The 14898-nt window shown below is 33.6% G+C and overlaps 1 protein-coding gene across 15 annotated transcripts in view; it reads left to right on the top strand.

Moving 5' to 3' along the window:
• Nucleotides 1–14898, top strand: part of GLS (glutaminase) — a 90215-nt gene that overhangs the window by 45210 nt on the left and 30107 nt on the right. For 8 of the 15 annotated variants that reach the window (XR_015144770.1, XR_015144773.1, XR_015144776.1 and 5 more), the window contains 4 exons: nucleotides 485–535; nucleotides 3061–3237; nucleotides 9084–9215; nucleotides 10134–10226. Coding sequence is in view for 9 of the 15 variants with exons in the window: in XM_086348762.1 (XP_086204888.1) it covers nucleotides 485–535; nucleotides 3061–3237; nucleotides 9084–9215; nucleotides 10134–10226 (453 nt within the window). In the remaining 6 variants the exon portion in view is untranslated. Of the gene's footprint in view, nucleotides 1–484; nucleotides 536–3060; nucleotides 3238–9083; nucleotides 9216–10133; nucleotides 10227–11184; nucleotides 14069–14898 lie in introns of those variants that run through there. The other 7 variants (XR_015144771.1, XM_086348771.1, XM_086348805.1 and 4 more) reach the window with 4 other exon arrangements.

Raw genomic sequence — 14898 nt, 5'->3', positions numbered from 1 at the left:
TAAAAACAATAGCTTTTAAATAACTACCTATAACTAACATGCAGTTTTTGCAAAACACTCTTCAATTAATACTATCAAAGTATTAATATTATTCAAGCAGGTTGTATTTGGTAGCATTCAAATATTTGCCTAGTTACATTAATGCAGATTTTGCATAAGGATTGGTCTATTTTTCAAAAGTATAACCCTTGACTATTGTCGGTTATACTTGATTTTTAAATTTTAAGTGTCTGGTCCAGTAATTTGGTTCATGAATAATGAATCAATTTATTATTGTCAGTTAAACTAGTATCTTGAAATATATATGTGATATTACTTTGATTTATTCTTCATTATTTCGTGTTTGCACTCTTTTATAGATTGTGTCCTATTTTGTTCTCAGAGTGAAATGTGTGTATATTTTAAATTTAATCTCCATGTATCTTCTTTGTGTGCATTTTTTTCCTGTGTGCCTGTGTTTCCAATTGCCCATTTATTTTTTCAGTGTTTCCCAGAAGGCACAGACATGGTTGGTATATTGGACTTCTATTTCCAGGTAACTTACTTTAACTGTATGAACTATGTATATAAATGGATATGTATATACCCACTATGTATATATGTATATAACTGTGTATATATGTATATAATGTGTCACATTTTTTAGAATAGAAATGCCTCTGAAATCTTGGCTCTAGGCCAAGAGAAAGTCATTTCCCATTAACTTTAGGGGAAAAGTCCTTGTTAAATGCAGTCTTATGCCTGTAATATCTTAGAATGTAACAGGGAAATGTTTTTTTCTATAAAAACATTATATCTAAGGAGTATGAAAACTAATGTACAGCTCCAGCAATTGCTTCTCTTTATTATAAACTAAGCACTGTTTTCTTAGTTTAAAATTTTTCTTTGAAAGAGTTACTTGTTTATTTATCAAAAAGTTCACATTCAGCATTCTAAAGTGGCATATTCTGTTTGTTTAGTTCATTTCTACAGTGTCACATAGTGGATTTTCTAATAAGTTAAAGTAGCTTTCCATATTCATGGCGGAGAAGACCATTTACGTATCTTCCGTGGTATAGAATTGAAGTTAAGATAGTCATCCTTAGAAGAAGAAATCCTTTTCCTCCTGTCATGTTTTCAGTTCATTCTTACAGATTTAATACCATTGGTGCTTCTATACTTGATCTTAGCCAAGAAGTGATCCATTGGTGCTTCTAATGAGTTTGTAGTGTACTTAGTAGCTACATAGTAACTAATTATTGTTAATTTCTGTGTCACCTAACGTTTGCCTGGCTTTACTTTTTAAGCTTCTTTAATTTTAACCTTTTAGTAATCTTAAAAAACAAGTAAGGAAAGTTGATAATGAAGTAGATCTTGATAGAAATCCAAGTCTCAGCTTGTCACCTGCCCAGTGTGAAGAACTATGACTTGGGAATCCAGACTGTCAACAGAAAATCAAAATCTAACCTGGCCACTTTTTAGCCATGTGACTTGGTTTCAGCTGCTGAACCCTGACTTCATTATCTGTGGCATAAGCCTGATCTAATTTCCTGCATTACATGGATGAGTTTGTAAGATGTATATGAAGCTTCTTTGCGGCTATAACATGTTATATTAAGTTCAGTGTCATATTTATCCAATGGCCCTTATTTTTTCCCTAGCCTGTATGGATTTCTTCCATATGTTAAAGTTTCTTTTCCTTTGGTACACATATTTGACTGTTACAGCTTAGGTACTAGTAATCTACTATGAAATTTCATGCTTAAGGGCAGAAATCAGGAGACAGCCGTGGAAAATTTAATTGCTCTTTGGGAGAAGGACTGCATCTAACTGAACATCTGTCAGGGTACCAGGAGAGTACTCTTAAATTGGGTTTTGTCGAATTGGAAGTATCACCTTATGACAAACAAAATTTCCATTAATACTAATTATAAATTAGGAATTGGTCATTGAGTTCAAATATTTTTTCTTTTAGAAAGCTTTTCATAATTAAATCACCTTTACTATACGTCTTTGCTGTGTGGGTCTGTGTTATAGGTAGATTCAGTAGTTTTAGAGAAATAGAGAAGGGGTTTTAATATAATGAGGCAAAAGTAAAAACCAGTCAAAAAGTGGCCCCTAATCAGTTCTCTGATTCATTGCAGTTAATTAGTTTCCCTTATTGCTATTTCCAAACCCTTTTGTGCCTCTGATAGATCTTGAATTATGAGTAAAGAATATTGTAAGTTGAGAACTCAGTCTTTTCTTCTTCCTATCTTCTCTTTCTCTTCCACTTTCACCTCAGTTTTGGTTGCTGTTAATGAAATTAAAGCAGCATTTATTAATTGTTTTAGTTTTATGGGTAAATTTGGATTTGGTTTGGTAAACTATTTCCATTATTTTGATTGTATTGGAATGCAAAAATTTTACCCTACAGTGTGCTTGGACTTTGCTTTTTTAATTCATTATACCATATCCAGGAATCATAGTCAATATCAAATGGCTATTTGAATGTTAATAAGCAGTGTAAAAGCAACAAATTTGGTTTAGGCACACAGAGCATTCAGGCTAGAACTTAGATTTTTTCCTGTAGTCCTTTGTGTGTTGCCATATAAGGATACTGAGCTTTATTATAGGCAAGATGTCAGATATTTTTTTCCTTAAAGTAGCAATTTTTCATGTAGATGCTAAGTATCATAATACCTATGTATGTTGCTTTATTTTAAAAATAGGTCATCCCTCTTTTTTCCCTGTTGAGTTAAAAATAATTATGTTTATATATCCTACAGAAAGCATTAATATTTAAGCAAGCTTGAATATCACACATGAGGCAATTTACAGTTCTTGGTGCTAAAGGTCTAGCTCTTCCTATCCTAGCTCTGCCATTGAAAGACTGAATTAACTGGTGAATTAGGAGAAACGTTAAAGGGGCTGGGACATTGTTCAAATTTAAATCTTTGTGTAATGACATCAGATTATCCCTTTGGAAAAAAGATTTCAGATCTCTATGAAATACTAGATAAAATCGATTGTCTTAGAGGTCAACTGTACTAAAATAATGTGAGTCTAAATTTTTAGAATTTAATTTTTTCTTCCTTTTAGCTGTGCTCCATCGAAGTAACTTGTGAGTCAGCTAGTGTGATGGCAGCAACACTGGCTAATGGTGGCTTCTGCCCAATCACTGGTGAAAGAGTACTGAGTCCTGAAGCAGTTCGAAATACACTCAGTTTGATGCATTCCTGTGGCATGTATGATTTCTCAGGGCAGTTTGCTTTCCATGTAAGTAATTGTTTGATCTTAATTTCTCTGGCAGGAAACTAGTCTGGACTAGCTTCTTTTTAAGATGCAGTTTGAACTTTGCCTCTAGAGCTGTCCATTAATTTTTGAGAGAGAGGCTTGTTCTCAAGGTTAATTTGTTACGGAATTAGTAAGAAATAGAGTTAAGCAGTCTATGACATGTTCTTAAGAACTTGAAGTTTAATCTATAGGTCCTTTTCACTTTTATTTTAAGGCATTTCACTGTAGAAGCTTAGTACAGACTTTACTTTTAGTTACTAGTATTTAATATTGTGTGATTAGGTACCTCAGGAATTCTTTAAGTTCAGAAAGAGTGCATGCATAACTGTGGTGTTCAGCATCTTTGTTTACAACCATAGCTGTTTTAAAGGATTTAAAGTGTATTCAAGTTAAAACTTAAAAATACATTCCTTTGAGCTCTGTTGTGCATTTGCCACTTGTGAAATGTTAGAGACTTCTCTTATTTCATTCTATATCAAGTTGTAATGCCCTAAAATTTTATTTTGAAAATGTTAAACATAGAAAAATTGGTGCATTATCATATGATACCACTTTTGTATAGAATCTTAAAAAAAAAAAAGATACAAATGAAATTGTATACAGAATAGAGAAACAGCCGCACAGACACAAGGACCTGTTTACTGTATAGTACAGAGAACTATACTCAATATTTTATAATAACATATAGGGGAAAAGAATCAGAAATATATACACACAGACACATACAGTAAGTCCCTTACATATGAACAAGTTCTGTTCCAAGAGCAAATTTGTGAGTGCAACAGAGATAGTGTAGGTACCCAAGTAACACATTTGGCTATATAGTACTGTACTATAATAGGTTTATAATATTTCTCATACAAATAATACATAAAAAACAGTAAAACATTTTTAATCTTACAGCACAATACTTTAAAGTGTAGTAGTACAGTACAACAGCTGGCATAAAGGGGCTGGCGTAGAGTGAACAGGCAAGAAGAGTTACTGATTGGAGGGGTGGGGAAATGGTAGAGCTGAAAGATCACTGGCAGTAGGAGATAGAGGGCAGACTATGGTTTCACTCAAGTTTGACGTTGGTGACACTGGTTCTGCCTCCTTGCTGGAATCAAATGCACATTCACGTCTTGGAAAGCTTGGAACTTGAAGGTTTGTATGTAGGGGCCTTACTATATGTATATCTTAAACAATTTGTTGTATACCTGAAACTAACACAACATTATAAATTAACTGTTCTTTAATAAAAAATAAATGTACCTGGCATTCAACTTCAGTAATTATCATGAGCAGTCTTATTTCATCTTTTATTACACCTACTTCCCCTACCCTTTTATAGTTAAGTATGTAATTCTAAATGATAAGGACTCTAAAAAGTCCACAGCCACATTATTACCTATAAAAACCTAAAAAGGATTTTGACCTTTAATATCATCAAGATATTTAGTCAATAATAGAAAAGAATATGAGAAAGAATATGTATATTTATAATTGAATCACTTCGCTGTACAGCAGAAAATAACAACATTGTAAATCAACTGTACTAAAAGTTTAGTCAATGTTCAGATCATCTGGATGATCTTAAAAATCATTATTCCATAGTTTATTTCACTTGAATGCAAATAAGGGCTATCCATACATTGTGATTGTTGTGTCTCTATTATTTTTTTAAAAAATCTATACTCTCCCCTTTAACCTACCTCTGTTTTCTTATTTTTAAATGAAAAAAAAAACTGGATCATTTTTCATGTAGTTTGTCAGAGTATTGGAGGGGTGGGGAAATGGTAGAACAACTCTCCCATTGTTCCTGGTATTTGCTGTAAATTAGTAGGTTCTCTTCAGGTAATTATTTTGTTTTGCTACTTTTGTGCAAGATTACTTCTAGTAAGAGGTCTGAATTGTTAATAAACCATTAGTAAAACACTGTCCTGATGACAGTAATTTTGTCTTTTATCATAGTTGGTGTCAAATTTTACATAATGTAAACTTAAATGTTTTGAAGAGGATTAATTTAAATGAGTACCATCTTATCTCTATTCTTTAGAATTTCTCTGCCAGTATACCACAGAGAATCATCTTGGAAGAGATAATTTCTCCTTGTTTTTGTAACTGTCTTTTCATTTACTAGATTACAAACGTATTGGTAAATATTAGGTTGGTACAAATGTAATTGTGGTTTTGGACCCTGAATTTTAAATCATTATAATTAGGCTCAAACACATCTTTATTAATCAAAGTAGGAACCATTACAATCAACACATTTTTTGCCAATGAAAAATAAATTTATTCCTGTAGTGTAAAAATCCATGCTTTGGGATTTGATAAACATTTGGAGAGCATTTTCTGCTTCCTGCTGGTTGTGGAAGTGTTTTCCCTGCAAAAAGTTAATGAGATGCTTGAAGAAGTGGTAGTCTTATTGGCGAGGGTCAGGTGAATATGGCAGATGAGGCGAGATTTCGTAACCCATTTCGTTCAAATTTGAAGGCTTGGTTGTACAACATACCGTCAGGCATTGTCATAGAGGAGAATTGGGCCCTTTCTGTTGACCAATGCTGGCTGCAGGCATTGCAGTTTTCAGTGCTTCTCATCCATTTACTGAGTATACTTCTCAGTTATATTGATTTCACCAGGGTTCAGAAAGTTGTAGTGGATCAGACCTGCACGAGACCACCAAACAGTGACCATGACCTTTTTGTGGTGCAAGGTTGGCTTTGGGAAGTGTTTTGGAGCTTCTTCTCAGTCCAACCACTGAGCTGGTTGTCGCAAGTTGTTATATACAATCCACTTTTCGTTTCATGTCAAAATCCGATCAATAAATGATTCACTGTTGTTGCATAGAATGAGAAGATGACACTTCAAAGATTTTTTTGATTTTTGATCAGTTCATGAGGCACCCACTTAAGAAACTTTTTTCACCTTTCCAATTTGCTTCAAATGCCGAATTCCATAGAATGGTCAATGTTGAGTTCTTGGGCAACTTCTCGTGTAGCAATGAGGATCAGCTTTGATGATTGCTCTCAGTTCAGTTGTGTCCGACTCTTTGCGACCCCATAGACTGCAGCATGCCATGCCTTCCTGTCCATCATGAACTCGCAAAGTTTACCCAAACTCATGTCCATTGAGTTGGTAATGCCATCCAACCATCTCATCCTCTGTCGTCCCCTTCTGTTCCCGCCTTCAATCTTTCCCAGCATCAGGGTCTTTTCAAATGAGTCAGCTCTTTGCATCAGGTGGCTGAAGTATTGGAGTTTCAGCTCCAACATCAGTCCTTCCAGTGAACACTCAGGACTGATTTCCTTTAGGATGGACTAGTTAGATCTCCTTGCAGTCCAAGGGACTCTCAAGAGTCTTCTCCAAAACACAGTTCAAAAGCATCAATTCTTCAACACTCAGCTTTCCTTATAGTCCAACTGTCACATTCCATACATGACTACTGGAAAAACCATAGCCTTGACCGACAGACCTTTGTTGGCAAAGTAATGTCTCTGCTTTTTAGTATGCTGTCTAGATTGCTCATAACTTTTCTTCCAAGGAGTAAGCATCTTTTAATTTCATGGTTGCAGTCACCACCTGCAGTGATTTCGGAGCCCAAAAAAATAAATTTCCACTGTTTGCCCATCTATTTGCCATGAAGTGATGGGACCGGATGTCATGAACTTAGTTTTCTGAATGTTGAGCTTTAAACCAACTTTTTCACTCTCCTCTTTCACTTTCATCAAGAGGCTCTCTAGTTCTTCACTTTCTGCCATAAGGGTGGTGTCATCTTCATATCTGAGGTTATTGATATTTCTCCCAGCAATCTTGATTCCAGCTTATGCTTCTTCCAGTCCAGCGTTTCTCGTGATGTACTCTGCATATAAGTTAAATAAGCAGGGTGACAATATACAGCCTTGACGTACTCCTTTTCCTGTTTGGAATTGAGAGAGATTTAAGGAACTAGATCTGATAGAGTGCCTGATGAACTATGGATGGAGGTTCTTGACATTATATAGGAGACAGGGATCAAGACCATCCCCAAGAAAAAGAAATGCAAAAAAGCAAAATGGCTGTCTGAGGAGGCCTTATAAATAGCTGTGAAAAGAAAAGAAGCGAAAAGCAAAGGAGAAAAGGAAAGATATACACATTTGAATGCAGAGTTCCAAAGAATAGCAAGGAGAGAGAGGTAAGAAAGCCTTCCTCAGTGATCAGTACAAAGGAAAACAATAGAATGGGAAAGAGTAGAGATCTCTTCAAGAAAATTAGAGATACCAAAGGAACATTTCATGCAAAGATGGGCTCAATAAAGAGCAGAAATGGTATGGACCTAACAGGAGAAGAAGATGTTAAGAAGAGGTGGTGAGAAAAGACAGAACTGTACAAAAAAGATCTTCATGACCCAGATAATTATGATGGTGTGATCACTGACCTACAGCCAGACATCCTGGAATGCAAAGTCAAATTGGCCTTAGGAAGCATCACTTCCAACAAAGCTAATAGAGGTGATGGAATTCTAGTCAAGCTATTTCAAATCCTAAAAGAAGATGCTATGAAAGTGCTGCTCTCAATATGCCAACAAATCTGGAAAACTCAGCAGTAGCCACAGGACTGGAAAAGGGCTGTTTCCATTCTAATCCCTAAAAAGGCAATGCCAAAGAATGCTCAAAGTACCACACAGTTGCACTCATCTCACGCTTGTAAAGTAATGCTGAAAATTCTCCAAGCCAGGCTTCAATAGTACGTGAACTGTGAACTTGCAGATGTTCAAGGTGGTTTTAGAAAAGGCAGAGGAACCAGAGATCAAATTGCCAACATCAGCTGGATCATCGAAAAAGCAAGAAAGTTCCTAGAAAAACATCTACTTCTGCTTTATTGACTATGCCAAAGCCTTTGACTGTGTGGATCACAATAAACTGTGGGAAATTCTTCAAGAGATGCGAATACCAGACTACCTGACCTGCCTCTTGAGAAATCTGTATGCAGGTCAGCAAGCACCAGTTAGAACTGGACATGGAACAACAGACTGGTTCCAAATAGGAAAAGGAGTAAGTCAAGGCTGTATATTGTCATCCTGCTCTCAGTTGGTCATTGTCTATTTTTGATGGCCAACTACTGTGCTCCTTATCCTCAAGGCTCTCATCTCCTTTGCAGAACTGCCTAAACCACCACTGTACTATACGTTCATTAGCAGTTCCTGGGCCAAATGTGTTGTTAGTGTTGTGTGTTGTCTCCATTGATTTACAACCCATTTTGAACTCGGATAAGAAAATCACTGAAATTTGCTTTTTGTCTAACATGATTTCTTCCCCTGTCTAAAATAAACAGCAAGTAATAAGTCACTGGGGCTTCCCCAGTGATTCAGTGATAAAGAATTTGCCTGCCATACAGGAGCCACAGGAAATGTGTGTGTTCGATACCTGGGTTGGGAAGATCCCTTGGAAGAGCGCATGGCAATCCACTCCAATATTCCTGCCTGAAGAATTCCATGTACAGAGGAGCCTGGTGGTTCCTGCAGTCCCTGGGGTTGCAAAGAGTCGGACATGACTGAAATGACTTGGCACACATGCATGCTATAAGTCATTAACAAAAAGAAAAAAACATAAAGCAAGAAATGTGCATTAAAATGATGTACAGCATTACCACACTTAAGAGTGTGTTCCAATATCAAATGGCAGAGTTCAGCAATGCAAAACTGCAATTACTTTTGCACCAATCTAATACTTATCTATGTTTTAATGTTGGAATGCTACTATATGAAAATACACTGTAATATTTTAACCAGTTCCCTTATTGTTGGATATAACTTTTCTTATTTTAAAATGTTAACATAAGTGTCTATTTTTTCAAACTATTTTCAGGTTGGTCTTCCTGCAAAATCTGGAGTTGCTGGAGGCATTCTTTTAGTTGTCCCCAATGTCATGGGCATGATGTGCTGGTCTCCTCCTCTGGACAAGATGGGCAACAGTGTTAAGGGAATTCACTTCTGTCATGTAAGCATATTTTCTTAATGAAAATAATGATCATATAAGTTGAGCCATCTGGTGGTTCTACTTTATTACTCATTTTCATAGTTTGACTGTTTGCATTCTCACTGCCAGTCTGTCAGTTACTCAATAGCCATGTTAGTGTTTGCAAAGGAGCTTTAAATTGCCTCTACCAGACAGCTCCCATATAATCATCCTCACAAATTACAAATTTGTTTGATGCTTAAGTTTTAATTTCATGGTTGTAATTAGTTTTCAGTTTCTAAAAGATCAGCAAAAGACATTAAACTTGGAGAAGTCATTTAAACCTCACCATAAGTGAAAGATTGAGTCTTTTTTTTTTTTTTTTTTAAAGGAAATAAGTACTGCAATTTAAAATTACTACTACTGTTAACTAGTTCAGTATCTTTATCTTCTGGTTTTATTTACATTTACTAATTCCTAGAGTCTGCACTGAGTATCGTAATTTTTTCTGCAGATCTTCCCTTTTAAAATACCAGTTGATTTTTCAGTTTTTTTAATATTTTACAAAAACTAGAGAATGACATTGGATTCCTTATAGATTAAAATACATTGTAACCATAGTATTTCTTTACATTTTTGTGGTGCTGTAGTTACTTGATAGAATAATTACTTCATGTGGCCTATTATTATAATGCCCATTTTACAGAAAATGAAAGTTACACATTTTGAGTGCCTGAGCCTTAAGATTATGGTAGTAAATTTTCAAATACCTGTAGTCCATGTCTTCTCGTTTTGACTTCGGTCTTCTTGATACATTATGCATCTTTATTAACATGCAGTGGTACTTTCTTTGAGATAGTAGTTAAGTTGAACAGTATTAGTGAAATTTGTTAAAATATGGAAAAACAATAGCCATTGACTAAGCCAGTTTCTTATAATACCTGTTTTGTTTAATTACAGGATCTTGTTTCTCTGTGTAATTTCCATAACTATGATAATTTGAGACACTTTGCTAAAAAACTTGATCCTCGAAGAGAAGGTGGTGATCAGAGGGTAAGCAGAATTCTTATTTAGGTTATTATGTAACTTTTTTTGAGAGTGAAAATGAGGTTCACCAGTTTAAATAAAACTTACTTAATTGTTAGTGGCCTCATATTTTCACTAATAACAAATGAGTAATGTTAAATTGTTGATGTTATCATCCTGGACATACATACTATATATTACTGTTTTATTTAAATTGAAACTGGTTAGCCTAGGAGCAGAGTTTCCTCCCCATTTTTCTGCTGTTTTAGCAGTATTTTTAAGAATTGACTCTGTTAAAAGGAAACATATTGGAAAGTGCTGCATGCTATAAAGAGAAAACCTATTTTTGCTCTTAATATTTGTCAGTTATAGTCTCAAAGTGAAGTTTATCTTTATGTGGATGGATATATAAGTGGAAAGGGGTTATAGTATTAGTGATAGACCTTATAGAGCTTCATAGTAAGTTTTATATGTCACTATAGATGAAGTATTTTTCTACAGAAAGTGTTTAATGCAGTGTTCTGACACTGTTATTTTAAAGTGATATTTGTTTTTTATCAGTGTGTTTGACTTCATATTTTTGCACATATATACTCCTTTTTAAAGGAGTCAGGACTTAATTTCAGGAACAAGATTTTGTTTTTGTCTTTATTGTTGTTTACTGCATTAAGGGACTTGTTTTGAATTTAAATTCCTTTGTATCCCAAGTGGAAATGTTTAGAATAAAATTACCTAACTAGACTTGAAGCTAATATGTGCGAAGCACTTATAAGTAGAAAAAAATTTTAACACATACTAAGTAAATTTTCCTGTCATTAGTTTCAAAGTGACTTTTAATAATACATGAGAATTATGCAAAGTTGACAAAAATAGAAACTTCCGTGGGCGTCAACATGAGTAACATGGAGCAAAACATCAAATGGTGGTGGGTGAAAATGCTAACAGATTTTAATAACATTCATCATTGAAAAATACCATTTTATAGCTTGGACCTTTCTTCACTCAAGTGCACTAATAAATTATGTATGTTGCTTGAACAACTAGCATTCCTTTGGACCATTGGACTATGAAAGTCTCCAACAAGAACTTGCTTTAAAAGAGACAGTATGGAAAAAAGTGTCACCTGAGTCAAATGAGGACATCTCTACAACTGTAGTATATAGAATGGAAAGTCTGGGAGAGAAAAGCTAAAGAAATGGGTTCTAGTTTCAGAATGTTCTTCATTTAACCTTTCAAACATCTTTAGTTTTTTTTGCATACTATATTTATTGAGTTTTTTGTGCTTTCAACCTTGGGTGCTGGAGCCATAAAGCTTTTTTTTTTTTTTAAGTCTTTGTGTAAAGTTAATAGATTAAAAAGTGGATTTGTCAGTCTTTTAAAAAGTATAAATAAAGCAGATTTACTTTTTTTTTTAATGAAAAATTTCTTTAAATTTTTTCTTGGTGTAATTAAAATTTTAACTATATGTAGTCAAATAATCCCATTTTAAAATAATAACAGAAATTTGTAATTTCTTGATTCTGAAACCCGCACATTGAGCTCACAAATTTCATCACATTTTTTTATTTTCCAGTTTTAAAATTGACATGGTGTCTCCAGTAGCAATATGAAGTATTTCTGTGCTAAATACAAAAATAAAAAGCCATAATTATGATTTCCAAATTATTTAATATAGCAGCAGATAGATTTGCTTTACTTTTTTTTTTTGGCTTTAAATTTTTTTAAATTTATTTAAAATTTTATCAAACACTTTAAAATATCTTTGCTTTTTCACTTTCAACTCCTTTGTTCTGTCAGAATTGTTATGTACAGGAGTGTCTTATGTTACTAAAGCATTCCAGCCAAAGAATTTCTGATGTAAGATAATGACATGTTTCACTGTTAAAAACCTATAATGGTTACTCAGAAGGAGCAGCAGTGACTGCCTTCCAAGTGAAATGTTTACCTGAACAGTTTTATTTTCATATTACCCACGTAACTTTTTCTGTGTTATATTTAAGTGTGAATGGTGAATTTTGGTTTTTAGCTTTTAATAATTATAATAATTTCACAAATGCTAATGAACTTTGCAATAAATTATAATTACATCTCATAAAGCTTGTTTTATTTGAAAGTAGTTAGGAAATGAATTCAGTATGAAGATAGTAAGTATGCTACTAAAATGCCTGTTAGATTTTAATCCTTTTGTTCAGTTATAATAATGCAATATTGAGAATCAAAACTTGTTTTTAAGAGGACTATAGGTTCAACACAGCCTAAATTTGAGATAATTCACAATGTTTAAAGTCTGTCTTGACAAAGTAATTGTAAAGTTTTGTAGGATCCTATTCATACTTCTTCCTTCCTCCATATACTTCTCTGTTTCTCCCCACAGTTCCCAAGAGCTTCAAGATTTTGGAGGGACAGGGATGGAGTCAGAAGGAGAACTTGATAGTTTCTCAGTGTCATGGCATACATGGTGGTGTAGGGTAAAGTCTAAAATAGTAATTACAGTGTAGCAAAAAAGTATTTTCCTAGATGGTTTAGATGCAAGTGCAAACACAGATGTAGAAAGTCTTGATTATATGAGTTTGGGAACTATGATATTAGGAAAAGAAGTTCTCTTCCAAACTTGTTTAAAAGCCTTTTGGCTCAACTGAAGTATTAAACATATGTAAAAAATAGTTATGCAGTAAGTTTTAGAGGATATTAGCCAAGGATTTTATGGCTAATTGTTCCTCTGATGTGCAGATGCATATCCTAACTGGATGTTTCTGATTTGGCCATTTACATGAGAGTGGTGTGTCTGTTCTCTCCATACATTTATACCTTAACTCTGCTATACCTTTGAACAGTGATTCATATTAATTCACAGAGCTATTTGTGGTTTGGGGACTTGAATGTCTTTAATTGGTAGTTTCCCAAAAAAAGGCTCCCCTCTCCCACACTCTAATTGTTATATTTTACTGTTTCATTTGGAGGTGGGTTTTACTTTATAAAATGAAAATTTCGTGTTTCATATTGTATCCACGTTTGTACAGATTTCAAAATGATGTTAATTTGTGTCATTTACTATGTTGATAAGGCTTAAATACACACCAGTGGAGAAGGGTTTTCTAAGCTACTCATCCTGTTAAAGATGAGCATCCAGAAGTTTTTGTAGGAAGGTATAAATGGAAGAAGAAAGATACTGTGAATAGGTCCTCAAACTTTACTTTAAAAAAAAAAAGAGGAAAATCTTTGCCAGATTTAAAAACATTATTTTGATTCTTTCAGTATTTTAAATACCTTTTCAAATAAAGTTATTGAAAAGTACCCAGTATTGTTGAATTTAATGTTTTATGCCATTACTGATTCTTGATATTCAAGCATTTTGAAGTTAGCGTATTTGTTTTTCTTTTTTTTCCATCATTAACATTTCATTTGAAATGCATATCCTTTCTGAAATATTTTATTTTTAGCATAAATGTTGTGCATTTTATCTTAGTGTTTGGATTAATCCATTTGTGTTATTTAGCTTTCTTTTATTTGCTTTGTATATTAATGTACCTTTTATTTTCCAGTATGCCTACTTTTTGTATTGTACAATAAATTTATTTTAAGCTGATTTTATTGGTTTTTTTTAATAAAAGCAACTCCAGCATTTTAAGTATAACAAATGGAATTTTAACTTTAAAAGTCATGCTTTATGAAGATATAATTAAAATGCTTTATAATTTTAGTTAATTCTGAGACTTCTGTGAAGAGAAACTATAGAAATACTCAAAGGCTTCATTTGATTCTCTTTTTTTTTTAATGTAGTATAGTGTTGGTGGGTTTTTTCTTACTTTCGGGGAGGATGTTTTTCAATTGGTTGTATTAGAAGTATTGAATAAAGACTTTTTTCCTAATTTTTTTTTTTTTGTTGTTTTTCCACTTAACGACTTAGGGAAAAAAGCTCTCCTCCATTTACAGATTCTGTTTTCTGAGCAAGAACATCACTGATTCACTGTGTAATTGTTGCTTTATCAGTTGTCCAGAATAGGAGAAATGTTGCTAAAATCAAACAGAGTATTATTGCGTTAGAATAGAATTGTAAGCCTCAGTAGAATTTATGTTGAGTAGAAAAACTGTAAAACTGAAATTCACCTTAACTACTTTTTAAGAAATTTAATTTTCAGAAGGAACTTAGTATAGTTCTACAGTATGGTCCAAATTATAATGTATGTGCATTGTAGGTCAAATAACAGTACTTTAAGTTTTTGTTTGAAGAAATTTTCCATTCATGTCTAGAGAAACATCCCAAATATATTGGTGACGTTTTTAAAACTGTTTGAAGGGAAAATACTGTTCTTTATAGAAATTTCTATTTATCTGTGGCATTTTTTTCCATAATGTTCGTTTGGGACTAGTAAATAGGGAGTTCCAGTGTCATGATATATTCAGTTTGTAAGTTTGTGATCACTAGCTTTTAAAGATACATTTGGGGTTGTTTTGTTGTTGTTTTTAGTCCCTTTGAAACAGGTAACTCAGAGAGCTTGGTCTGAAAGTGCAGTTTCATAGGCATGCATGTGTGTGGAAAGAACCACTGAATATATACTGATATTGTCAGTCTGTATCATGATAATTTATATACATGTATGTGTACGTGTATATAATAGATGTCTATATATTTATGTCTTTATCCATCCATTCATATTCTGAAAACCAGTACCAGTTGTTTCTACACAGTATGTCCTGT

The sequence above is a fragment of the Bos grunniens genome, chromosome 2 (assembly GCF_055505025.1).
Source record: "Bos grunniens cultivar Pamir isolate PY7600 chromosome 2, Bosgru_T2T1.0, whole genome shotgun sequence".
NCBI lineage: Eukaryota > Metazoa > Chordata > Mammalia > Artiodactyla > Bovidae > Bos > Bos grunniens.
Note: the sequence above shows the minus strand (reverse complement) of the source record. Positions and strands in the feature narration are given on the sequence as shown.